At 52.0% G+C, this 25,176-nt stretch overlaps 6 protein-coding genes across 6 annotated transcripts; 4 read left to right on the top strand and 2 right to left on the bottom strand.

The window, feature by feature from the left end:
• Positions 1–1,398: 1,398 nt before the first annotated feature.
• Positions 1,399–6,496, top strand: HO173_006181 (uncharacterized protein; the record flags this gene model as incomplete). Its single annotated transcript, XM_037308092.1, has 4 exons — positions 1,399–1,559; positions 1,715–4,419; positions 4,467–6,226; positions 6,287–6,496. The coding sequence occupies 4 exons, from the start codon at positions 1,399–1,401 to the stop codon at positions 6,494–6,496; spliced, it is 4,836 nt and encodes a 1,611-aa protein (XP_037164866.1).
• Positions 6,497–9,374: 2,878 nt separating this feature from the next.
• On the bottom strand, positions 9,375–10,657 carry HO173_006180 (uncharacterized protein; the record flags this gene model as incomplete). Its single annotated transcript, XM_037308091.1, has 4 exons — positions 9,375–9,998; positions 10,054–10,120; positions 10,192–10,368; positions 10,482–10,657. 4 exons carry the CDS (start codon positions 10,655–10,657, stop codon positions 9,375–9,377), a joined length of 1,044 nt encoding a protein of 347 aa, XP_037164865.1.
• Positions 10,658–11,300: 643 nt separating this feature from the next.
• On the top strand, positions 11,301–12,736 carry HO173_006179 (uncharacterized protein; the record flags this gene model as incomplete). The annotated part of the gene is made up of 2 exons (XM_037308090.1): positions 11,301–11,517; positions 11,604–12,736. The coding sequence occupies 2 exons, from the start codon at positions 11,301–11,303 to the stop codon at positions 12,734–12,736; spliced, it is 1,350 nt and encodes a 449-aa protein (XP_037164864.1).
• A 1,437-nt stretch (positions 12,737–14,173) lies between these two features.
• Positions 14,174–16,103, top strand: HO173_006178 (uncharacterized protein; the record flags this gene model as incomplete). The annotated part of the gene is made up of 6 exons (XM_037308089.1): positions 14,174–14,318; positions 14,383–14,453; positions 14,514–14,641; positions 14,699–14,877; positions 14,939–15,804; positions 15,864–16,103. 6 exons carry the CDS (start codon positions 14,174–14,176, stop codon positions 16,101–16,103), a joined length of 1,629 nt encoding a protein of 542 aa, XP_037164863.1.
• A 4,457-nt stretch (positions 16,104–20,560) lies between these two features.
• HO173_006177 (uncharacterized protein) lies at positions 20,561–22,354 on the bottom strand (the record flags this gene model as incomplete). The annotated part of the gene is made up of 2 exons (XM_037308088.1): positions 20,561–21,667; positions 21,824–22,354. 2 exons carry the CDS (start codon positions 22,352–22,354, stop codon positions 20,561–20,563), a joined length of 1,638 nt encoding a protein of 545 aa, XP_037164862.1.
• A 677-nt stretch (positions 22,355–23,031) lies between these two features.
• On the top strand, positions 23,032–23,942 carry HO173_006176 (uncharacterized protein; the record flags this gene model as incomplete). The annotated part of the gene is made up of 3 exons (XM_037308087.1): positions 23,032–23,095; positions 23,147–23,634; positions 23,703–23,942. 3 exons carry the CDS (start codon positions 23,032–23,034, stop codon positions 23,940–23,942), a joined length of 792 nt encoding a protein of 263 aa, XP_037164861.1.
• Positions 23,943–25,176: the final 1,234 nt, after the last annotated feature.

The following is a 25,176-nucleotide window of genomic DNA, read 5'->3' as shown; positions in this document are numbered from 1 at the left end:
TCCGTTCAGTGGTGATAAAACGCTCCAGCTCAATATCCTGTGACCACTGACCGCACATGATCTTAACAGTAGCTGGTAGGATCGCCTCCTGCATGACCCACAGACGCGTGAACCATGGCCGATCATGGAAGTCTCCGAAACCGGATGACAAGGGCAACGCACGCTCGGGTAATGCATGAGAGCTCAGTGTGACATTGCCCGCAGCTAATAAATGTCGTCCTGCTGTGACGGCTAGACGCTTCTCACCGATCGATTGTACATTGTCCAACGCCAGGTCCACATTTGGTGTTAAATTAGCCAGCCAAGCGATGCTTTTTCACGGCCCGTGTGTAGACTTCCTTCCTCAAAGCCATCTGATGTCCTTTTTCGGTGTCCTCCCTTTGGTCAATACAAATAGAAGCGATGGAAAAGCAGCGTGTGGAATGGTGGGAGAAAAGAAGAAAGGCAAGGGCACCATTCTCGGTAGCACTCAGCTTTTGACCAATGGCAGATGATGTAGCGATCTTGCAGTCGGCCCGCCCAACAAGATGATAATGCATTGTATTCGCAATCCGCATGCATGAAATATGAAATAGTATGGAATAGATTGGACTACATAGGTCAATTCACAGATCGATTCACCTTGCAGGGATAATAAGCGTAATCTGTTGTCCCTTGTTACAGTAAGAGGAGCATACCTAACTTAGACAGAGTCATCCATTTGTAATCTGGTTCCAGCTTTGGGAACTTGACAAATGAAGGAGCAATGTGGCGAATTCTGACCGAAGACACGTTTAAAATTGCCATCATCTTTCCTTCAAACGAATGAATATCGACCTCACATTGGCTGCCTGTTCGCAAGGCTGCAGAGCGCCAAGAACTCTGGGAGCCAAGCACTTTGACGGGTACCTGACGCTAGTCCTTATCTAGCTCAAGGGTGGCCCGAGCGTCTTGTAGAACTGGTGGAACTGCAGGATCCAGGGGTTTCGCAATTTCTCCTCTTCTGGGGGCGATGAGGGATGATGGATGAGGGTGTGCTACCTCTGACAAGCTTGCATCCATCCATGATATTTCCCTATCCTATAATTATCAGTTACCATTCAACCTCTGCACAGTGTGCAGTAGGTAGAAAAGTAAAAAGGAGAGTGGAAATATGCTTCATAAACACCTGTGGCGCTCAAGCCTCAAGTGCTGGCCATACCTACAGAACCTTGACCCTCTGGTACTCCGTAGTACTCTTCCACTAACATTGATCGCTTTGCTGTCACTATTGGTTGAGAAGATGTCATATGAGAGAACTCGTAGAAGCTGTAGAGATTTCTGCTGTGGTTGTAGCTAGGTAGTTTTGCCTGTCCCCAAGACCCCAAGAAGAAGTCATAGAGTAAAGTAAAGTACCGTACCTAGGTAAGTACCTTAGGTATGGTGCTTGTGAAGATCCCTGCACCTCCTGCAGCTGTCCGGCAACTCTCCAATTTTCCCACCGCCCATCCCACCTATCCCCTCCTCCATCTGACCCACCCCACGTCAACCCTCAGCCAATCCAATCTCGACGCTTATCCAGAAATCTGGAAAGCTGCACAGTGAGCTTGCCTGCACCGGGAAATCAGCACACCATTACGGAGTATTGTTGATGCGGGCTTTGGCCTCTGGCGGAAGCACCATTTGGCATCCTGGGCCTCATTGCTGCCCGTGCACTCATCCATGGGCCGTCTTGTTTCAAGAGCCGACGTCGTAGACGTCTTGAAAGGACAGCAGTTCCCTCGCTTGCCGCGATGATGAACCGCAAAGATACTCCAGCATCTTTCGTGCGACGTGCAGACGCTCCCCGACCTCTGAGCGTCAGATCTGCAGCCTCAAACGCAACAACCAATGATCCGCCCCTTCAGACACCGAAAAATAAAATTAAGACCAAGCGTGCATCGAAGCAGGCGCATCGAGCGCCACGTGAGACACATATGGAGGATAATGCAAGGGGCCATGCAGAAGGAATCATTCGGGATGAGAGGATTTCGCATGATCTGTCATTGACAGACAATACCCGGCATTCGGTGGTGGACAACATGCTCATGTCCCTCAATCCTGACCAGCCCAAATCCTTTTCGCCGCCAACCGGCCCCCCACCGTTCTCTGCAAGCTCCAATCCGACCTCGCAGCCAAACAGTGCGCCCCGACATCTACACTCCGCATCTTTCAATTCCGACTTCACATTTCCCTCGGACGACTCGCCAAACCGACATTCTGCTCACCTCCCACGAGGCCGCCGGAGTCACAGCAGCTCTACCTTTCAATCCGGACTCGGCCGAATAGACAGTGTTCATGGGGAAGGCGACGCAGGTGAAACCGCGAAAGAAAAGGTCTTCCGTACCCAGTCAGCGTCAATAGGTGCTAGGAAAAGCAGCAAGAGCAGTGGTTCATCAAGTGTAGATCTGGGCAAGATGGGAGGACCGTCAAGATTTCCACATGCCCTTGGGCGGCGTTCGGCAAGCTTCGATCAGGGAGAAAGGATTCGCATTGTGCATTCGGCATCCAGCTCTACAACACAAGCACCACCACCACTACCAAGTAGTCGATCTCGCCCAGTAATATACGACGACTCTGACGCTGCACCAACACCTACCGTACCTGGAGGGCCTCGGAAAGACAGAGCCTCAGCATATCCACCTCAAGCACAACCACAGGCCCCCACACATCACCGGAGAAGCAGCAAGGCGTCATCAAGAAGCCAGCCAGCCAAGAAGAAGAAAAGTGATACAGCTGCGTGGGACGCACCCATGCCACCAAATAGCAGTGCATATGCAGCATCCAGGCGGGGTTCAAAACAGATCAGTCCTATGCCCATGTTCCTGAAGTCGCGGAACCCGAGCCCGGTGAGACAGTATTCGGATCCTCTTGTGGCCCAAAGACAGGACTCAACGGCTCATTCGACCATACAATCGAAGGATTCTACGAGAGAGCGGCCTGGATTCTTCAGAAGGATGTTCGGATCATCAAAGGACCCTCCGCCTGCAACAAACGACCTTCAAGCACCCCATTTCCCTCCACTACTGGATCATACGAGAGTAAACAGTCGAGAAGGCTTCGCAACACCCCACAAGCTTTCAAAGCCAGCTGCACCAGAGGAGCCTTTGCATGCCTTGCCCGAAAGCGTCAACCCACCCCTAGCCAAAAAGCATTCTTCATTCTTCAGACGGCGGAAAAAGTCCTTGTCTGAGGATGTGCCACCTCCACTGCTTCCATTGAACGTGAGGTCTCATCGTCCACCTCTCTCTGACCCAATAGAGCAGAGTCCTGTGAGCAGTCTACGCCAAGTCATGAATCCTTTCCTTGACGACCCGATGCGTTCCAACGCCCAACAGTTTGCAGGTACAACCGGCGGCGACTTTGCCACTCCACATACTCATACTCTACAAGCCAAAGGGTCGGTTGAGCCCATCAACCAAGATTATGATCTAGGGAATGATGCTGGATTCAACCATCCTCTCAGCAAGGTTCGAGACATGTCAACGTCAAGGCGGGAAGCCCTTGCCGAGAGAGTCCACCTCACACCTGACGACAGAACGTCCTCGAAACCCCATGACAATTCTTTTCTGCATGATGACAGCAGCAACGAGACGAGGATACCTGGAGCTGCTAGTGAACCTCAGCTCGCACGTCAAGGTACGGTGAATCTCGATCAACCACCAACGAGCTTCCCTAGCTCTTCGGCATCGCGCAGAGAGAATGCACGACCTCGCTCTAAGCCGAAGGAGTCCGACTCTACAAGAAATCGGAATATGCTCTCTACACGCAATAACAATTCGTCCATATCGCAACGCGCTGCTCATGCAACTCGTGCAAAGTCCGAACCAAGGGAATGGCTCACCCCATTGCAAATGACACCCAGCAAGAATCGTTCGTCCCCCCCAGGGCCTTTAGAGACGTCTGACCGCTCTCGGCGGGTGTGGCTGCAGCCTGACAGTCCTGAGCAAAAGCTACCCAAGCTAGATGACGCCATGTTCACTGACGGCGCTGAGGTCTCTCCTGTCAGTGACTATCATTCTGCTTCTTCGGTTCAAAGCGCGTCGAAGCCAAACGATGACATCCATTTCCCCGAGCCAACGCCAGAGGATGCAGCGCACAAGCTTAGTGTGGAAATCGATCCAAGCCAACCGACTGAGACAGATCGTGCGCAGGCCCAGCAAATCTACGACGGCGAAGAAAGCTTGGCGAGCAAGCCAACGGCCGCCGCTTGGCTTGGAGAACCAGGTCCAGAACGTATGCGTGTGCGACAAGCCTATGTGGAGCTCTTTGACTGGCAGAACATTAACATCCTCGCTGCTTTGCGGGGATTGTGCGGTAAGCTGTACCTGAAAGGCGAAGCTCAGCAGGTAGACCGTATCCTCGATGCCTTCTCTAACCGCTGGTGTGCTTGCAATCCCAGTCATGGGTTCAAAGCTACAGGTATGTCTGACCGCAAGTCTAGAGTCGCTCAGCTAACAGCACCGCAGATGTCGTGCATACGATCTGCTACTCGGTGTTGCTGCTAAACACGGACTTGCATCAGGCAGAGATTGAGACAAAGATGACGCGCCAGCAGTTCCTGAAGAACATTCTACCCACCATCCGTCGTGTAGTTTCCGATGCTGCTCCAGATGTTTTCACCAACAACCGTGCCTCTACGCTTCCTCCTCCGCGACCATGGGTAGATTCTTTGCACTCCAGCGGCAAGACGCCGACGTCTCACGAAGGACGGCGATCATTCGAGGGCCAAAGGCCGCTCTATCAACTGTCGCAGCGACCATCTGACCATACAGTTTACACTTCGACTCCATTTACACAGCTTGACTACGCGACTTCTCAGGGTGACAGTGGCCCATTCGTAAGAACTGGGTTTCACGGCAAACAGAGTACCTGGGAGAATCAGATCGAGATTATTCTCAAGGACTTCTACGTCTCCATTCGCCAACAACCATTACCTCTCCATGGGACCGAGACTACAGAGCCTGGTCCGCAAACACCGCATACATCAAATAGTCTTTCCACCATGACCAATAGCATGCTCCGCCGCACACCTAGCATGCTCAGCAAAGCTGGTTCCGAGAATGTCAGCTACACCCGGGGTCGTCAAGGGCCGGAGCAGCGGCTAGGTACAGGCAGATGGCAGTCGAAGAATAGGTCTAGGCCACGCCTTTATCCGGCTTCCACTTCAGGAACCGTAGCCTCCAGCCGACGGTCTAGTTTGGATGAACAGTCTTCTGTCACAAGCCCTTCTGTCACTAGTGCGTGGAGCAAATTCTCATCTTTCGGCAAGACTCAGACAACCATCTCTATGGACTCTTTGGCATCGAACTATCCGCAGGGCGACTATCAACAATCGATCGGATTCGCCAATGCTTTGAGCCAAGCTATTATACGTGAAGAGGGTACAGCGGGTGAGGAAGAGACCCTTCGCGTTGCTCCGCTCCTCGAAGACGAGAGCTTGGAACTTGCGGGTGCACCATGGGCCAAAGAGGGCATCCTGAAGCACAAGCATCATCTTGAGTCCGTCGATAAGAGAGCCAAGGATAGAAATTGGGTTGAGAGCTTCGCTGTCATTGAAAAAGGCTATTTGCGTCTATTCTCTTTCAGCATGAACGCCAAATCCCTCCGTCAAAAAGCCAAAAACCAAAGAGCTCCTGGTGGTGTCGTCGGTGGGGGTAACTGGGCTGACAGCGCCGAAACTCTTGGCACCTTCCTCCTTCGCCAGACTATTGCCAGCGGCCTTCCACCTCCTGGTTACTCAAAGACCAGACCTCATGTCTGGGCACTCACGTTGCCTACAGGCGCGGTCCATTTCTTCCAAGTCGGCACACCAGAGATTGTTAGAGAATTCGTGATGACAGCCAATTACTGGAGCGCACGTCTATCAAAAGAGCCAATGGTCGGCGGTATAAGTAACATAGAGTACGGCTGGGGCGAGTCCGTCGTTGATACCTCCTTCTTGAATGTTGAGAAGAACGCATCCTTCTCGGTTGCCGGCAGCTCAGGACCTAGACCGAGTCTACAGAGTTCAATTCGAAGTGCAAGAAGCTCGATCGATCAAGGAAACTTCAAGCCAAGACTGCCAGGAGACAGAGTCGTGATTACTGATTGGACGCCACCGCAACAGAGTATGGTCGCCAGTGTCTTGATGGAGGTGGATCAGCTCAAAGCGCTGCTCACATACGTGAAGAATATTACGGAGGACTTTCAGAAGCACAATGACCTGAGGGGGGCGATGCTACTGGCAGTGAGTAACATTTTCTGCGTCCGACCCTAGAACAAAGTACGATTACTAACAATTGCCTAGTTCTCTTCTCGTCACCCGAACAGTACGAAAGCAATGGCGAATTGGGAGCGCAAGTCGTCTTACCTATTGCACGAGATCGTGAAATTCAAAACCTATATCGACTGCTTACAAGCTGCACAAGCGCAAAAGGAAAAGATCTACGCCGAGAGAGGCAACTTGGCCGTTGCCGAAAATGCAAGCACTGCAGGGTCAGAGTCGACTCAGACCTGAAGGCGCATTAAAAGGGGGTTTTTTGGGAATGTGGGCCGCACAGTGAACATCCAGGGGGGGGGGTTTCAGGTTGGGTTACTGGAAAAATTGATGAAATGTACGTTCTCAAACGGTGGATTGTATCCAATTTCTTGGCGTTTCGGCGTGGTGGCTTCGCTGCTGGCCAAAAGTTTTGGACAACGATACCTTGCTCTCCGAAGAGCTCGCAGCAGGCGGAAATTTTACACAAGTTTCGCCATCTAGATCCCTGGTCGTCGGGCTGTGTGCCGCTTTTGGGACTTGCCTTTACGATGCGGATCTCTACTCGGAGCGATCGATGCCACCTTCGCGATGTTTGTGGATCTACACTCCACTTCTTCCCGGACCTGTATCACTCGCCAGTGGCTCGAAGCCCTGGCTTCGCAAACGAAAAAAAAAAAAGGCATCTTGCTCCATCTCTGCAATAATCCCACATGAACTTGCGCATCTTGCCCCGTTGAACTCGGCTGTGGCTGGCGGTCTTTATGCTGGATGGATTGATGGATAGATGGATTGATAGATTGATAGATGGATGGATGGATGGATGAACGGTTATCATTCGATCCCGTCTGTTTCTTGACAAGGTATGGGCTGGATGATTGGGCGCTTGGCTGGGTTGTATTTTGGACACACGTGGATTGGGTGTGGATATTGTAACGCTAGATATGAGTCGTGTAAGATATCTAGGTACTCTGTCCTTCTATGTAGGAATCAGAATTGAGGAATATTTCGGTTCAGAAAGTGCGGGTTTGATCTTTCTTCGGGTGCTGAGTATGTGCTGCGTTGGTTTCTTTTCTGTCGTTTTTTCTTTTTTCTGGTTTCTTTTTTCCTTTTCCTTTTCTGTTTCTGTTTTCTGTTTTCTTTTCCTTTTCCTTTCTTTTCCTTTTCTTTTTCCTTTTCCTTTTCCTTTTCCTTTTTTTTCCTTTTCCTTTTTTTAGGGGGGGGGGGCGGCGCGTGTTAGGCTCGCTCGGCGTTTTTGCTTGACCCTTGCTGTAGTGTATGTATGTATGTATGTATGTATGTATGTATGAGATCTGGCAGAGTAGGATGGAGAGGGAAGGGAGGAAGGGAGGGAAGATGGATGGATGGATGGATGGATGGATGGATGGATGGATGGATGGATGGAGGGAGGGAGGAGGAAGATGGATGGGAGATTGGTTGGTAGTAGTAGTAGTAGTCGTCGCCCATATCACATCATATCATATCACATTACATCATATCTTAACAAATCAAATCAAATCAAACCAACTCCACCATCTCCAAACCCCCCTCCCCCTCCCCTCCCTTCCCCCCCTCCCCTCCCCTCCCCCCCTCCCCCCCCTCCCCCTCCCCCCCCTCCCCCCCCTCCCCCCCCCCCCTCCCCCCCCTCCCCCCCTCCCCTCACCCCCCTCACCCAACCCCATCCATCCATCCACCCATCCATCCATCCATCCACCCTCCATCCATCCATCCATCCATCCATCCATCCATCCATCCACCCACCTCCACCTCCACCCGAAACCCGTCATCCACCCCACAATCCCCGCCCATCCCTTTCCCGCCAAGAAATGCCACGTTAGAAACCTCCCTACACACAAGACGAAGCTCGGCGCCTCAAACACATCCTTCCTCTTCATCCGTGGCGCCCACATTCTCCGCTACGGTCTCAAGCGACGATGCCGCCGAGTTGGTCCGTCGAGGAGCGAGCGCGTCCGTGTGCGTGGCGGTTCTTTATGGGCTTGCAAAGTTGAGCCGCCCGTGGATGCGAGCGTGCGTCTAGCTACGACTGTGCCGGGAGCGGGGGCATTTTTGGCGAGGGCTGGGGGGGGGGAGGCGAGGGTGGGGGATTGGGTGAGGTGGGTGGCTGAGGGGTGTTGCGTTGATGGTAGGGGGTTTGCTGCTGGGGTGGGCTAGGGCTGCTGAGTGGATGTTTTGGGGATGGGGTGGGAGTATCGGCGGTGGTTGGGTGGGGGTGGATGGGGCGGCGGGGGGGGTTTGGGTATGGGTATGGGGATTGATGGAGGATGTGGAGAGCCGGTGGGATGGTGATGGGGAAGGCGACCTGATTTTGGAGATGGATGGGAAGGGTGAGTGTATATTTCCGCCTCACGGGCTTGTGGTCTGAGTTGTTATGGATCTTCAAAAGACGACGCTGCTCAAGAAGATACTAGTTCGGATTGAGGTTCTGTTTTCCGACTGGGTTACTAGGGGCGTTTTCAAATATCACGGTTTTCCATGTCTCTCTTCGGGCATCATGTCTGCGTAGGAATCTCCCTGACTGGGGGCCATGACTATGTGTGGGCCACGAATTGTCCGTACTGGAGCAACGCGGGCATTTGACATCGTGATACGGCGTCACAAGAATGCGGCATCGAAGGTCACCTCTATCACTTGTTGTTTGTGGGTTTCCGCCTGATGAGCCATTCTATTCTCTACATTGCCTTTATTAGTCAAGTGGAATGTGTCAGCGGTGTACGATCTTCGAAAAAATCCTAGTCTGACGCCCGCGGGGTGCGTGAGAAGGCGGGTGAGGCAAGGCCGTGGTTTGGTAAGCGATGACTGCTGAGAGGATGGAAGGGTATAGAAGGTGATTGAATGAAGTAGCTAGCTTTAACTGGAAAGGTCGAGAGTCTTGTCATAGAAAGGGGCCGGTGGAAGCTGGTACCCCGAGTTGCGTTTGTAGGTGTCAAAACGCTGCTTGAGTCACGATCTGACCTTGCCGAGAGTCAGATCGATCGTATTTTGCTAAGTGTTCTCGGTCGCTTGGTTGGAAAAAAAGTTCCGCTGCTTCGCGACTTTGGGTAAAGCAATGGACGAGCCGGACAAGAAGAACATTCCATCTCGCTGCACCATAATGCGCTCGAACCTCTCCGCCATGACGTTATAGAGTCTCGTCCGCCTCCGCCTCCACCCCCATCCTCGCAGCGTGCCAGTCGCACGCCGGCCACTTCACCTTCTTCGAGTCTACCAGCGTCGCCTTCTCATCCGGGCCCAGACGGTAGGCCACCGAGTGCCACTCTTCCACATTGTCCATACCTTTTGCAGATACCATGGCCATCCGCGCGGCCTGCAGCCGGCCTCGAGATAAGAAGCTGAGGGCGTCGCCGACAACGACAGCTGCCGAACCCGCCGGAGGACTGATAGGAATGTATCTAGGCTTAGATGTCGGCTGTCGGGGATCGGCTGGCCGGAAGAGATGTAGGGATGGTGGCGGATTGAAGAGGATCAAGAGGGTCCCGGGGTCGGTGTGGGCTTCCACGTTATCGGCTTGGCTTTGGGTCGTGGCAATGCATTTTGTGAGAATGAAGGATGACATGTTTGAGTGGCCATCGGTGTGAGCGGCTCGAAGGTCCTTGCTTGAGAGGGCAACGGCGAGGTGATCGAGGAGGCTCAGACCGATGAAGTGGAAGCGCGCTATGGCATAGAAGTCGAAGAGCTTGTCGAAGAGGGGAGGTGGCAGATGGGCGCGGAAATGTGCGGGGTCGTCGACTGCGTTGCCGGTGATCTGTTGCGGACAAGTGTTAGGGACATTCAATTGTAAGGGGGCTCGGGAAAAGTACGAGCCAATCTTCTTCGAGGGGGTAGTCTCCGGCCAAAACCCCGTGGAACTTGCCAGCGGCTTTGTACCTATGGAGATCTTGAGCCAACGCCTCTTAAGATGAGTCGTGTTGATCTAGCTGGTGAATGAGAGTCCTCACCCTGTTGTGCCAAGCGGCAAGATATTGTCAAGTTCGAAGCCCAGCTTTTCCACATCAGAGAGGGCATGCAGCTCTTCCGAATTTTCCAAAAACTTCGCGATGCTGAGCTCGTCCAGTGGCGTCCTAGCGTCTTCGCCAGTCATGTCGAGGTAGAATATCCCGTCATGGCGACATGCCCTGCAGTAATTCGCCATGAGTCAGCATTTTCTGGCGTCGAACCTTGAGGCGTGCGACGCGTCTGGGATACGCAAATTGTAGGCAATGGGAATGAGGAGCTAGAGAACACCTACTGGCTCATCATCAATTTCGCAGCCGCAAGATTGCGGAAGAGGCCGTGGAAGGATACGATGGTGATTTTTGCGTTGAGCCCTTGGGAGGCCGCTACATTCGCCACCCATGACGACGGCTCACTGTTCCGAGAGGAAGCCGGAGACGGAGGGCTTGTAAGGCCCTTAGGAAACGGCATCATGCATTCAGTGTGTCGGATTCCGAATGTTGTTGGAGTTATATAGAGGAAAACCTGCTCATATATAGTACACGAAAACGTCAAGTGGGGGTAAACGGCATGTATAAGAAAGTGTTAAGGTCGCGAGTGAAACGACAGTGTACAAAGTGAGGGGAGTTTGCCCAAGCCGAGGGGTTCTCTTCCCGCTCCGAAAACACCTTCCCACATTATCACCCGACTCTGCACCCATGATCAAGGTATCTATATGGTAGTGTCCTATTTTTAGAGGCGTAAAGGAATTCTTTGCTTCACTTTTTGTTCCATTCTGCCCAAAGCGGCGCGCAAGATTCTCGCCGATCAGATGCTTTCTCACCAATGTCGCCAAAACCCCATCTTCCTTCTCAAGAAAAACGACGACTTGGCGGTGCCTAGCCAGAGCACCAGGCCAACTATTGGGAATAGTTGGTCATTTGGGATAGGATGTCACTGCTGGCAGCGGTCGGCCGAGGCTAGATGCCGCTGCAGCTCGGTCAGATTGGCCCACCAAGCGAACTGAGAAAAGCATGTAGAACCACTCAAGAATCAACCCTTAATTCTAAAACCTCTGCCCCATATACATGGTCGAAAAGGATCCTCGTCAAAAGATGATTAGACCTTTGGCACCATGTACACTTTCACAAACATTTCAAAGTCAGTCTTCGGCAAAGCTCAGTCCGCTACCCCTTCTCAGCCGACAGAAGTCACTCTTACCATCACCTTGGAGCACTTCGATAATCCATCACTACCAAAGACTTTCGCAACAGGGGATGAAATTGGAGGCTATGTTAGCATGGAAATGCCTGAGACCACAGAATTCGACGCCGTTTCCATTACCCTCGAAGGTAGTCGGTCAACGTCTTTGTGACACCAGCTCCCAAATTCAGCTTTATGACGTGGCATTGCCTAGAAACTAACTCGAGGCTAACAGGAACGGTCACGACGTTTGTGAGGCCGCCCTTGCTGTCTCCGGGGGGAAATAACCGCGACCACAAAAACTCGCAGACCTTCCTTACCCTGAAAGAGCCCGTGGACAGGTGGGAGCTCCGTAGAATCAATACAAACGCTATTAAATGGTTTTACCAGATCCCGTTCAGGTTCGAGGTACCACCAGACCAAAGGAAGCCACGCGAGTGGCAGGCACATTTGAGAGAGAGCGTGAGACATGCTCAGCTGAAGATTCCACCAAGTCACGAGAAGAACTCAGTCCCCAGCACGGCCCCGAACATCGCCTCGATCTCATACTGCATCAAAGCGAAGCTCTTGAAATATGGTCCGCAAGATGGTCCAGAAAACCCGCTTGGAGAAACATCACGGATGATAAGAATGGTGCCCGTCGTCACAGAAGAGCCTCCCTTACCCATTTGCAGCACACTAGGCAAAGAAAGCATTGCGGCGGCGACCGCATATCTGGGGGGAAACGCATGGACTGGTAGTCAGGGGAAGATGGAGATGGAAGTGGCGCAGCCAAAGAGCTTGTGCGTGCCGGTCTCCACAGGCTATGACACTTGGCAAAAGGAATCCGTGGAGACGAGGGCAGAGATGAAGTTGAGATTCGAGCCGATAGAAGTGAACGGCATGCCCCCTAAGCTGACCAGAATCACGGCCAAGCTTCGGGCGGCAACACGAGTGTCGAGTACTTCAATGTCTGACTGCCCGTACCGGATCGGTACCAGAGCGGACGGCACTACCGACGGACTGTCTGTTGAAACCATCCCACTGGTTGGGGGGACGGTCCAAGAAGTCAAGTGGCACCGGGACTTGACCGGGCACAAGCGAGACGCGATGTCCTCTGACCAAGCCGGGGGCCGCAGACATCTCACGACTGTTCTCCCATTACGTCTGGTCCTGCCTCTGCAGAAGCAGTACCTTCCGACATTCCACTCGTCTCTGATCTCCCACTTTTATGTTGTCGTCCTTGTCCTGAGCTTCCGGATGCATGGGGATAGCATATCGCCGAAGAAGGAATCGATGCGCCTTGAAGTTCCCATCCAGGTCTCATCCGAGCTCTTTGTCAACAGGGACTCGCACTTTTCCGACGACTCGGATGGCGAGGGGGAATGAGGCATCTAGAGAGCGCAGGTAGACCGGGTTCCGAAGTACAAGTACAATGTGTATAGATTTGAGGCAGCATGATTATTCGCCACCTGATACCGCATTGGGTAGCCGGTTCCCATTGCCAAAGAGGATGGGATGAATTGTTTTTGTGTGAAGTGACTTGAGAGGTTGGGATAAGCAATGCGCCAAGACACGCCAAGGATACGCCAAGACAGCCCCTGGAGCAGCAGGCGTTAAGCTTCAAGTGGGAAGGCGCCGTTTGGACAGTTAGCAATTGGGTTGATTCCAAATTCTTCGGGCCGTTTCACCGAATTTTTGTTTGACCGAGGAGGCGTTCTCAGCGTCGATAAGAAAATCCGTATCGCGACAAAAAACAAAAAAAAACCAAAAAAAAATTGCCTCCTGCTCCACTACACCACACTTCTTCTTGATCGTCATCATCATCGGTCCTACAATCATTATGCGCGCCTCTACTTATACCTAGACACTCTTCAAACTTCAAGCACATGGCAGTCGCATATTATGTGACTATCTTTTGATCCCGTGTTCTGCCTTGCCGCCTCATGCACTTCCTGACAAGCTTCCCGGCTTCTTTACGTGGGGGCGAGGGCGAGACACACTTATCCGACTCCTCCTTCAATATTCCTCATGATGAAAATTGGGCCATGGAGATTCGAGGATGTCGCCTGTTTTCCACGTCGGCTTCCTCCTAGCTCTCAACTGTCTTACTACCTTCTTACCACCTTCCTTGCTTCCTTTCACGCATATCTGCTTCTTACGGGACTAAAAGCCGCAAGCTGTAGACTGGATACCGCCCTTATTGGTGGAATAGGGCCGAGGCTAAGATAGATGATAGGACAGGGTTGTGAGTCGTTCCACACGGGTGTTCTAGAAGATATGCGCCAAGCAAGCTAGATGCCGCTGCATACCAAGGTAATCGGACCCTTGCCCGCCTTGCAGTCTAGGAAGGGTGTCCATAGCAGATTCCCACTGCAGATCTTAACGTCTAGTACCTAAAAAGCAAAGTAAGCGAAATGCGCGTTATCAGCAGCTACCGAGCTATTGGATCAGTTGTGAACTTGTGGGAGGCAAGGGGCTGCAAGCTAAGACGGGGATGGGCGGCCGAGTGGGGTAGCTGGAACCGATGCTAAGACTTTTTAGCTGCTTTACTCTTATCTTTACCTCCATTCGCTCATCCTCGCCCACACACGAGGCAGACCTCTGGACCGCGCTCGACCAACATCTCATCCCACCCCCCTCCCCCCCCAAGCTCCAAGGCTAACCTTCACTCTAGGGCCCGCATCTCTTTCTCGCCTCTCTTACATAACAGCCTCTCCTCCCCACTCTCCTCCTCCTCTTCCTGTCGTGTGCTACATCCCTTCTCTCCACCCTTCCCACCTCCCCCCTCCTTCCTCGACGTCGCAACGTCTTCTGCTCCCAGTCATGGATACAAAAGAGAAGGTTCCTCTCGATGATGTCACCTACGATAGCAATGGCAGTCACGATGCTGACTTCGAGGCCGAGCCACCTGCGAATGGAGGTCTCCAACGCAACTTGAAGGGTCGTCACATGCAGATGATAGCTATCGGTATACACTCCCAAAACGAAGCCTCCGAATATGCAAGACCTCATCTAATTCGGTCGGAAAATAGGCGGTTCGATTGGTGCTGGTCTCTTCGTGGGGTCCGGTCAATCGTTTAACAATGGTGGCCCTGGCAGTGTGGTACGTGATAGCGACAAGCAACAGCATCGCAATAGTTGCACTGCTGACCGCATTTCCTAGCTCCTTGGTTTCATCATTGTCGGCGCCATGTTGCTTTTTACCGTGCAAGCTCTGGGAGAGCTTGCCGTCCTCTACCCCGTCAACGGCGCTTTCTTCACCTACGGTTGCCGATTCATCGACGAAGCTTGGTACGACTCCACAATACTTTGAACCTGTAAAAATGGGATAATAACATACATTGGCAGGGGCTTCGCAATGGGCTGGGATTATGCTCTAGGATGGCTTACCGTTCTACCCTTCGAAATCACTGCTGCTGGTATCACAATTTCGTTCTGGAAGGAGATAAACATTGGTGTCTGGATCGCGGTTTTCCTCTTCCTCCTGTGCGTGGTTCAATTCTTCGGTGTGCGAGGATACGGTGAAGGTTAGTCTTCCAGGCCCCACAAAGTGGTGGTCTCTCGGTGGCTAAACCCCGCGCTCAATAGTCGAATTCGTGCTCGGCGTTATCAAAGTCGTAGCCGTCATCGGTTTTATCATTTTCGCTGTCGTGGTTGATTGCGGAGGGGTCCACACCAAAGTCAACCGCGGATACCTCGGTGCTCACTACTGGCACGATCCGGGAGCGTTCAAAAACGGCTTTAGAGGATTCTGCTCCGTCTTCGTCAACGCTGCCTTTGCTTTCGGCGGTACCGAGCTTGTCGGTCTTGCTGCCGCCGAGGCCGCTGACCCGCGGAAGTCGCTCCCAACCGCTACCAAGCAAGTGTTCTGGCGCATCTCAGGTTTCTACGTCATCTCGCTGTTCATGGTCGGCCTGATCTTGCCCTCCAACGACCCAGACCTCCTCGGTTCATCCGGTGCAAACACCAAGGCGTCCCCCTTTGTGCTTGCCATCCAAATGGCCGGTGTCAGCGGTCTTCCCTCCGTCTTCAACGCCGTCATCACCATATCCGTCCTCAGTGTCGCAAACTCCTGTACCTTCGGCTCCACGCGTACCATGCAAGCGCTCGCAGCGAGGGACATGGGCCCCAAATTCCTAATGTACATTGACAGCAAAGGTCGCCCTATCTGGTGTATCGTTATCCAACTCCTCTTTGGTCTTCTCGCCTTCGTTAACGAAGCCAGCGCCGGCTCTACCTTCTTCGCCTGGCTCCTTGCTCTCTCCGGTCTTTCTTACTTCTTCGTCTGGGGCAGTATCTGTCTTTCCCATATCCGCTTCCGCCGCGGCTGGATGGTACAGGGACACACTTTAGACGAACTGCCATTCCGGGCTCAATTCGGTGTTATTGGCAGTTACATTGGTTTCTTCTTGAACATCATTGCCCTCATCGCCACTTTCTACACAGCTCTATTCGTAAGCCACCCTTTTGATACCCGAATTGTAGATGATGATTATGCTGATTCTGATCACAGCCCCCCGGCGCTTCTCCCACCGCCACCGCTTTCTTCCAAGAATATCTCGCCGCGCCCATCGTCATCGCGCTCTACGTTTTCTGGAAGATCTGGTCTAAGAACAAGGGCGGATTCTTCGTCCGGGCACACCAGATGGATCTGTTGACGGGTATGCGGACGTTCGATTTGGACCCGATGGAGGATGCGGCCGCTGGGCGGAGGAAGAGTATCTTTGTACGAGCGGCGAGGAATGTTGTTTAATTTGCTGTCTGTGTATTTGAGCAACGGTGGCGAGCTTTGGTTCTGAATGGCAAATTGGTTGCAAATGTAGAGGGTATATATGTCGTGTCTTGAGCATGTGCATCATGTGAGAAACCAAATTGAGCCTTACTCTTCACCTCTCCCTTTCTCGATCATCACTGTGGGATCCACGTGTCAAGTAAAGTACTTTACGTAATCCGGAGAACAAGATCTAATCGCGGCGCGGCATCCAAGGTCATCCACCTTACATTTACTCTAATCGTTGGAACTTACCTAGGCTGTTGCATCGCATTTCAAAGCTACCTTAGCTTGAAACCACTCTGACTACTTTTTCGACCGCCCGTCACGAAAGAGATAAGGCCGTGCCGCCAAGTGTTTGAAAGCCCGCGGCTCGCGACACTGTGTCCGCTGGCTGATACGGAGCGCTAAGTAAGGTGAGGTGGGATGGGATGGGATGGGATGGGATGGGATGGGATGGGATGGGGTGAGATGGGCTGTCTCGATTGGGCTTTTCTTTGGGGGGGGGTTTGGTATCTATGTTGTGTGTATCTTGTGTGTGTGTGTGTGTGTGTGTGTGTGTGTATGTGTGTATGTGTGTATGTATATATGTGTTATCGTGATGGGATGGCAGTGAGAGTCTGATCGGGACGGGTTTGTAGGTCGTGGTTGATGGGGATGGGGATGGGGATGGGGATGTGATGTCTGATGTCTAGGTTGATAGAGTGAGGAGTTCGTTGGTTGAATTGGTTGGGAAGGGTCGAGATGGGTAGGCTGCGAGGCTTTGTTCGGTGGAGAGAGAGGAGGGCAGGGCAGGGGAGGGGAGGGAAGTAGTCTTGACGACCGCCCTCTCTCTTCGAAGAGTTGTATGAATTGTTGGCGGTTGGTATGTTTGTTTTTGATCTATGTCCCTCCCTACCTTACCACGTCCATCGCGCCCAAGGGCATCGTTCGATCGGCACTCCGCTCGATCGATAGGCCGATGTTTCGAAGGGCGACGCTCGGAGAGATTGTCATTCGAGCTGATTCCGTCGAGGGTGGACGGTCGGTTGGGCTTTGATGGAAGTGGCGGCGCGGGTGGAGAGGTGGAGGTGGGTGAGGGAGTGTTGCGGTAATACATCACTATGTACCTGCATCCATCCATACCTAGCTAGCTAGCCACGCGTTTTGGTAGATTGCGATATGTAGCAAACTGGTTAGGGCGTCTAATGGAACGGAGGGATTGTTTAACACAGTCAGCATCGGGGTTGGAAAGCACGCGAATTCCTCCGGTCGATTCTTGGGGTGGTTGGGAAGGGGTGCTTTGCCTACTTGTGACGGCGTCGATTTGTTGTGTTTGGTGAGGTTGTTAGGTAGGTGTGTATGTAAGTATGTAGGTTGATTGGTTAGTAGAGCATGTGCTCTTTAAATGGGGAATATCCTATTTGGTAGTGTACGACTAATTTCTTCGCTTTCGAGCCGAAGTCATTGCGAAGTATACGTCTGTCTTTCCGATCATATCGATCGTAAGACCAAGAACGATGTGCTTACCTGCCCTGAAGTCTACAGCAGATACCCGAGCAAATAGGAAAATCGCGCATCTCAATCCGGCGAGGGTGTTACACGTAGCTTGGCTAAGCACTAGATTATCACACGACCAATATTGCTCGCTGGGAAGTGGGGATCGGTCTGAGTCTTTCTACACCTACTGTTGTTGTTACGACTACTCCTCAATACGACTTCTCGGAGGTTACATCAAAACAAGGCGCTTGCATTAAGCGCTCGCACAGCATGGATGACCGGGCGAGGTTTTTGACGGGTCGTTTGCAACCTTCAGAGGTTTGCCGAGTCCGAAGGTGCCGCCTCTTCGGCTTTGTATCTGTCTGTTGGTTGCTGTTCTTCGTTGTTGCAGTCTTAGCTTTCACCGGTTGTTATGCGTAGGGAATTGTTGCTTTTGTAACTCCCACCGACTTCGTGATGAAAGCATCAGCTTTTTCTCCCTTGTCCCTCCCAGCAGTGGCAAGCCTCGTCTCCGCGACCATCGCCACTGCTAACGTCAGTTGCCCGCTCCATACCCTTTCCCTTTTGCAAGCCTCACAACCCGTGCTTACTCTAGTTCGACAGCCTTACCACTTTCCCCCTTGACAGTCCCACCGGTGCCGGTGTCTACGAAGGCCTTTTCTACGATGCCTTCTCTTTCAGCAGCACTGCCACTCTCCTCAGCCGGCGAGATCGAGCCCCACACTCCGCCAATCGCCATCCTGACCACCGACCAGGAACAAGCGACCAATGACACTCCGACGATCACCCTCATCTACCCTAGGTCAACATCGGCTGCAGTCACGTTGTATAGTCTCTAGTTAGGATGCGCGGTGCATACGGACGAGGCGGTCGCGGGAGTGGCGATGCAGTGCACGATCAGCGTTGCAGGATTCAAAGGGGGGAGGTTGCGGTTGCGAGCTTTACTTTCACTCCTCCAGCGGTGCCGGTGGAGACTGTGCCGATGATCGAAGCGGTTGTCCCGTCCGGGTTTGAGGAGGGTCCAAGATGTCACGCTTGTGCAAGGAGATCCGGAGCTGCAGCCTTTGACAGTTGACAGTGTTACGTTTGCGTTGGAGAAGAAGTGAGTGGGGAACTTAGAATCTGCTCTCTGTTCGAGTAATATTGAAGGGAGAGATGAAAGTTTTCAGCAACCGGTTGACCGTCCGCTTTCTTCTTACCAGCGGCGTCAACGTGAGCGCATCAGCATACCCAAGGTCGAAACTGTCTTTACATCAGGCTGGGAGACTCGGAGCAGCGATTCATCTGAAGTCAGTTACTATACAACGGTGCTTTCGTCGTTTGCTCTCGATCCATTCTACCCGGGCAGTGCGTTGCGGCTTGCGGCGGAGACTGAGGGAAAGCTGAGGCGGTGGGAACGCTGTGGCAGCTTGATTAGGGGTAATGTCAACGTGTGTAAACTGGTCGGGCGGGTATGGATCAGGCGTTGTGCCAGGAAAATAAGCAACTGCGGTGGTAGGAACACCGTGAGTCTTTGACAGGATGAGCACAAAGTACGAAGTTTGTCGTCCACACAACGGCTTGTTTCTGGACATCGATTGCGATGACTTCTTGGGCTGTTGCCTATGAGTGCACTCATCTTAAAAGACGCCGGTAGCTAAGGTTGCCAATCCTCATGCCAGCTTGCCTGGGGTGCGTGCTTTAGGCCGAGGCTTGTGTGGCAGTGGGAGAGCGGTGGAGCTTTCCTTCAAGGCCAAGTTCAGTGCGGTAGCAATGTATCATGGGATTGTGTCGAAGGCGGCGAGAGAGACGCCAGCAAAGGTCATACATAGTGCGAGTGAACACAAGTAACGTTGATCTTCATGACCGCGGTTGTTTGAGGCTTATGGATGGATGATACGTATAGGTTCAGATGTACTTGGGTGTGTAACGGGCAGAATAAGCAGAGAGAAGACACCTGGAGACTTGAAGAGTTTATACCATGTCCTCGTGCACTGTAGAACATCAAAAACCCCTAGTCTCCGTCGCAACAAAGGCTCAGCTCTTTCAAGAAGGGAGGGAGGGTGACTGAACCAAGAGAGAGGTGTCGACACCAACTGAAGACTGTTAGTGTGAGGGTGAATGGTCTCGAAGGGAACATGGGGTCACAATAGTAACACAGGCATACAACAGTGTGATCTAGAAGGATGGTGGCCCATGCAAACCATCCTTGTCATCGATCGTCCTTTTTCCAACCATCCTACCATGGTGTAGAACCGTCCATTCGCCCATTATTCCTAAAAAGATGCCCGAAGCCAAGTATCCCAGACGTTTTTGAATCCGCCAAACCCACCCGGGAAAACAGGCCCGGAACTCGTAATGAACCACGAAAATTGAAGTTGAACGCTTGCGGCATACGGACCCTTCGGCTTCGAAAACTCTGGTCGGGACGAGAAGACATGGTGGGAAGGGGGAGATCTTATTAAAAAAATAAAGAGGCATCCTTCGTGGCCAAAGCGAACTGGCGCGATCGCGTGATCTGTGTGAGATGGCACTTGTGTCTCAAGAGAGATTGGTTCAATGACAACTGCTGCTTTTTCATACGTACCTGTATGGTAGGTACGGGCACTTGGTACTCTACAGGCGAAATGTGGACAGATGGTGATTGGCTGAGCTGAAACCTTCTCAATCTCATGTTGGTCTAGGGTATCGAGGTGGTATCGTTCGTTGATGGTGATTGAAACTGCGTGGTAAGATCGCGTTAGATAGGTTAGATACGCCACTTGATGCTGTTTTTGATCGAGGGTTTGAGAATTCCTGACTCGTTTTGGGCCGCCGCGGTTTACTGTCGCCTTGCTTGACTCAATCACTTCTTCCCACAGGCCTTTCCAAAAGCACGAGGTATCAAGCTATGTGAATGATCTATATGTACATGTATTTCACTACCCAGGGTTTCGTAGGACACGAGCGTGTCCTCTTGGATGAGAGGGAACAGCCATGGATCACGAGTTTCTCAAAAGCTCTTGGAAATCTATTTCCCTCTCGGTCTTGTAGTCGTCCCCATCGTGCATCCTCTCATCCTTGTAGGCGTTCCCATCTTGCATCCTCGCCTCATGCGCCATGCCCTGTGTCTGATATCCTGTCGGCTCATCCCCCTTCCTCACATGCCTCTCCGTCGCCATCGCCATAGGCAGGTGCTGATGCTGCGACCCATCCATGTCCAAATCAACATATCGGTTCTCGACTCTATGCGCACCCGTATAGTCCTCGCCACCGTAATGGCCGGCTCCGTGCTGTTGCTGGATTATCCGCGGATCAATTTGCGGGTCGACAGGGATGCCGTTGAAGTCCTGCAGCCGGCGCATCATCGCTGTCGGTGCGTGATGGTCCATCTCTGGACTTCTTGAGATGGAGAGATCTTTCTGATCCAGCCCGGGATGCGGGTCCATTTGGTCGAAGTTGACGAGCCGTTCGATCATGCTGTTGGGGTCGTTCGGTCCATTCTGTCCATTCGCAAAGGCAGCTTTCCTGAACTGGCCAGGCCCCTCGCCCATTGGCCGTACGGTAGGTGCCTTGGCAGCTGTATCTTTGCAGTCTGGACAGTTCTTGATGACGAGACTGACAGTCTCCTTGATCCTGACCCAATGGAATCTCTCCGCAATCGTAGCCGTGGTTTTATTGATACCGCCGTGCTGCTGTGCATGCACTTGCTTCGAGATTTGATATTGCCGCTGCGGATCACTCACCACCTCTTTATCCTTAAGCATTAGCTTCTCTTCACCTCCCCCGTTTTCTTCCCCACCAACGAGCTTGTAGTGCGTCGCTGCACTCCTCAGTCTGGACTTCTCCGCCCGGTCAGCACCACTTGGATAGGTTCCGTGCTTGAGATAGTAGCGGATTTTGTCAAAGCGTTCTTCACTGACAATGTCCTCGGCGTCAGAACCTAGACTACGGCCATACACTATGGCTTCGACTAATTCATTAGGAGAGGAGCGGAGGTTTCCGCACGAGGGGATCCGGCCGATGCGTTTGAAGCCGAGGGCATCCCAGATTCGGCATGATGCTACATTGGTTTCGTAGACGAGGTTGAAAACTGAGTAGGTATAGCCCTGGTAGTTTATACTAGATAAGCCTTTTGTCTCAGACTTGATCTATCCGAGAGAGAAATTTCAAAGAGAAAAAAGAGAGAAAGGTTGAATCAGGATCAGTGGGCAGATTGTGAAATGGCTGTGGAGAGCATTTGCAGAGGGAAGGAGAGGACATACCAATTTGGGAGCCCACTCTAGATACCCTTCTCCCATCAACCTTCCGACTCCCTTGTTTCTCGCTGCCTCTGTCACTAGAAAGCCTCCGTTGCAAATATGACTACTCCTTCCGGGATAGTTTGGCTTGACGTAAAAGCTTCCCAGACAGGTTTTTTCCCACCCCTCCCCTCCATCTTCCATTTCCCAGACTTGCTCTACACTTTCCACCTCCCCTAGCAACATGATCGCGCCAAAATTTTGGAACCAGTAAGTTCCGAATGTCGAAACAGACATCGAGGTCATCATGGGGTAAGTGTCTCCTTTTTCAATTTCGAGATTTAGCTGGGAGCAGAGGTACGAGAGGAGGCGTGCGGGAACGGCAGTGGGGGTGGAGAAGGGGAGCAGGGAGGCGATGGTTATGCGATCGCGGAGAGTAACCTTGCGAGGAACTATGGAGTGCGGTATTTGCGGATCATCAGGCGTAGGGTAGGGAGGATTGCCAGAGACACGGTAGATGGCCGGAGCCGTGGGGTCTTCCAACATCGCCGGCATGGCTGCAAGTGTAAATAATGCTCTTAGGGCTAGGGTTCCGGAGTGATCTGGTATGATTAGTCAGCATTGTGGAAGTCGAGGGAATTGCGGAGAACGGTGAATGCTGGATAACAGGAGAAAAAAGATCTTTTTGCAAAGAGATTTCAATCAGGATTGGAAAGGAAAGACGCAACTCACTGTTGTCTTCTCGATGCGCTTAGGGTTACCCTGCGATGTCTGCAGACTGACTGCTTCGCAGAGCCGGTGCTTTCAGTCACGATGATCTTTCTGGATTTCGGGTGTTGTCGATGATGAGAAGAACGGAGGAAGTTCTCAGTCCTGCGCGAGAAGATTGTGTTCCCTAGCTTTTGCGCTAGCAGCGATTAGCTTATCTTTGGGAGGGGTAGTTTTCATGCCGCACTGAGCTTGCGATATGATTGGCCCCCGAAGCGAGGAACGAGTGTGAGGTTTGGCTCATAGGATACCCCGCTAAGCGTGTCTAAATGCTTGAGAGCCTGAGATGAGTGAGACCTATCTTTATCTCCGGATGGCGTGACGTGCATTAATAATGTAATTCGAAAATGAAGCTGCTCTACTTGTACAGAGCTCGCAGCTCGCAACTCTCAACTTTCATCACCTTGACAGTCAAGCCGTTTGACTGATCATATACCCTTTAGCTAGACCTACAATACGGCAACATGTCTGCAAATGTTCATCATGTCTCCAATGGGACAGACTCCAGCAATGGCATCGCTCCCAAAAGTAATGCTCCCAACCTGAAAAAGTACCCTACAAACTGACTCCCTCCCGTAGTAATTCTATATACCAATCACGGCTGCCCATGGGCCCACCGCGCCCACATCACCCTCCGCGCCCTCAGAGTCCCATACGAAGAAGTCATCATCCCTCTTGACCGCCCTCGCGAGCCTTGGTACCTCGAGATAAACCCGCGGGGACTCGTCCCAAGCATGAGAATCTCCAATGGCATCCTGCAGGATGAGATCGTCACCGAATCCGCTATCGTCAGCACCTTCCTCGCGGATATGTTCCCCAACTCAAGCTTCTGGCCTGCGAGTAGGGAAAGTCCAACGAGTGCGTTGACGAGGGCAAGGATAGCATTCTTCGCCGATACATGGGTGGGGAAGATCAATACGCATACGGTTCCGGTCATGATGGCGGAGGGGGAGGAGAAGGAGCAGCTGGGCGGGAAACTGGTCGAGGCTGTGAAGAAAGAGATTGAGCCGATGTTGGAGGGTGCTGGACCTTTCTTTGGAGGTAGTGAAAGCATTACGCTCGCGGAGGTACGTGACTGGTGTTACCGTTGAAGCATTCGAGGATGAGAGTCGTAGACGGCTAATTGGACATGCAGGCCTTGATAGCACCATTCGTGATCCGATGCCAGACGTATGGCGAAACAGGTTTGATTCCAAAGAGCGTGCTGAAGGGGTTTGATGCGTTGCCAAATTACAGCAAATGGAGCAAGGCTGTCCGTGCAGAGGACAGCGTCACTTACGTCTTTGACGGACCGGCTATTGCGGAAAAAAGTGCAGAGAGGATCGAGGAGAGAAAGGCTAAAGCGAAGTACGGTTATGCTGGAAAACCAGGGTAAGACATAGCGATGGGTTTTCTATAAACCTAGTTTCACCCAAAATCAAAATACTGAGGCTGCCCCACGACGGAGTCCAAACACATTCTTTTGAGGATTGGGCTGGAGGAACCTACATGAACACATCTTTACAGTTCTATACTTAGCTTCGTCTGCGCCGCTGCAGGAAAGCGTCAAACAGAGTGGCAGCCTAAGGCGCTGAACCCTATCATTCTCACGTCTCGATGATGGGCATCAACCCGCAATCAACTTTCATTCATGATTGAAACTGACCCAGGAAAAGCATCAGAAACTCAGAAAGTTCCTCCTTGAAGCCCGTCGTGGCGATTTTTAGTTATCGATACCCCCTCGACTGCCAACTCTGCTCCCTCGCCTGACAGCTCTCTGACCGAAAGCATGGACCAATCGACCTACATAATGTCAATTTAAGAGTGTTGACCGGCACATCTAAGTATTCCTGTTAAACGGGGAGCGGTCTACCCGCCCAACACATGACGGAACACTGGACTGAACGGAGGACGGTGGAATATCTTCAACACGTCTGTGGAAGCCGTATTGGGACTAGCGTCAGACTCGTGTATATAAGTACTCGGAACGTAGCAGTCACAATTCCAGCAACCCTGCAACGATCGACCCCCTACAGCACAAGACCAAGCCGTCTTTGCTACACCTTAGATTTTGGCCTTGGGTTTTTGGCTCTCTTGCTCAACAGGATTGTCTGGAGCCCAGGCCGACGTTGTACCTTTTTGTCCCAAAGTTGGAAGCGGGAAAGAGAAACCGAGGACCCATGACACAATGAAAGTGTCTTACGTCACAAGGTCGATCTCCTTGTTCTGATGTCTTTCGCCACTATTCTGGTCTTTCAGCAGTCTTAACACACCCTCAACGATTCAACGCCAGATTCGAGATGGCTCCGGCTGCATCGTGCAGTCTCAACGCCAACGAACGGCGTGCGAAAGGAGGGTGCAAAGTTTTCGAGCCCCACGGTGCAATCGACAGACCGGTTGACAGAGTTGAAAGGAATTTGCAGTCTGAGATGTTGCATTTGTATCTTGTGCCGTCGATCTTGGGTTTCATCCCAAACAAGATGTTTCCACGAATAGAGATTTGTCCAATTTGAGTTTTGGAAAGCGAAAAACTCTATCTGTCAATACGGACTTGTTGATTTTTTATGCGTTGATACCGCTTCGGGTGTCTTTCTTGATTTTTTTGGGGAGAAAAAAAAGGAAAGACCTCT

The sequence above is a fragment of the Letharia columbiana genome (genome assembly GCF_014066305.1).
Source record: "Letharia columbiana isolate WasteWater2 chromosome Unknown Sc0000018_s1, whole genome shotgun sequence".
Taxonomy (NCBI): Eukaryota; Fungi; Ascomycota; class Lecanoromycetes; order Lecanorales; family Parmeliaceae; genus Letharia; species Letharia columbiana.
This window is presented reverse-complemented; position numbering and strand designations above follow the sequence as displayed.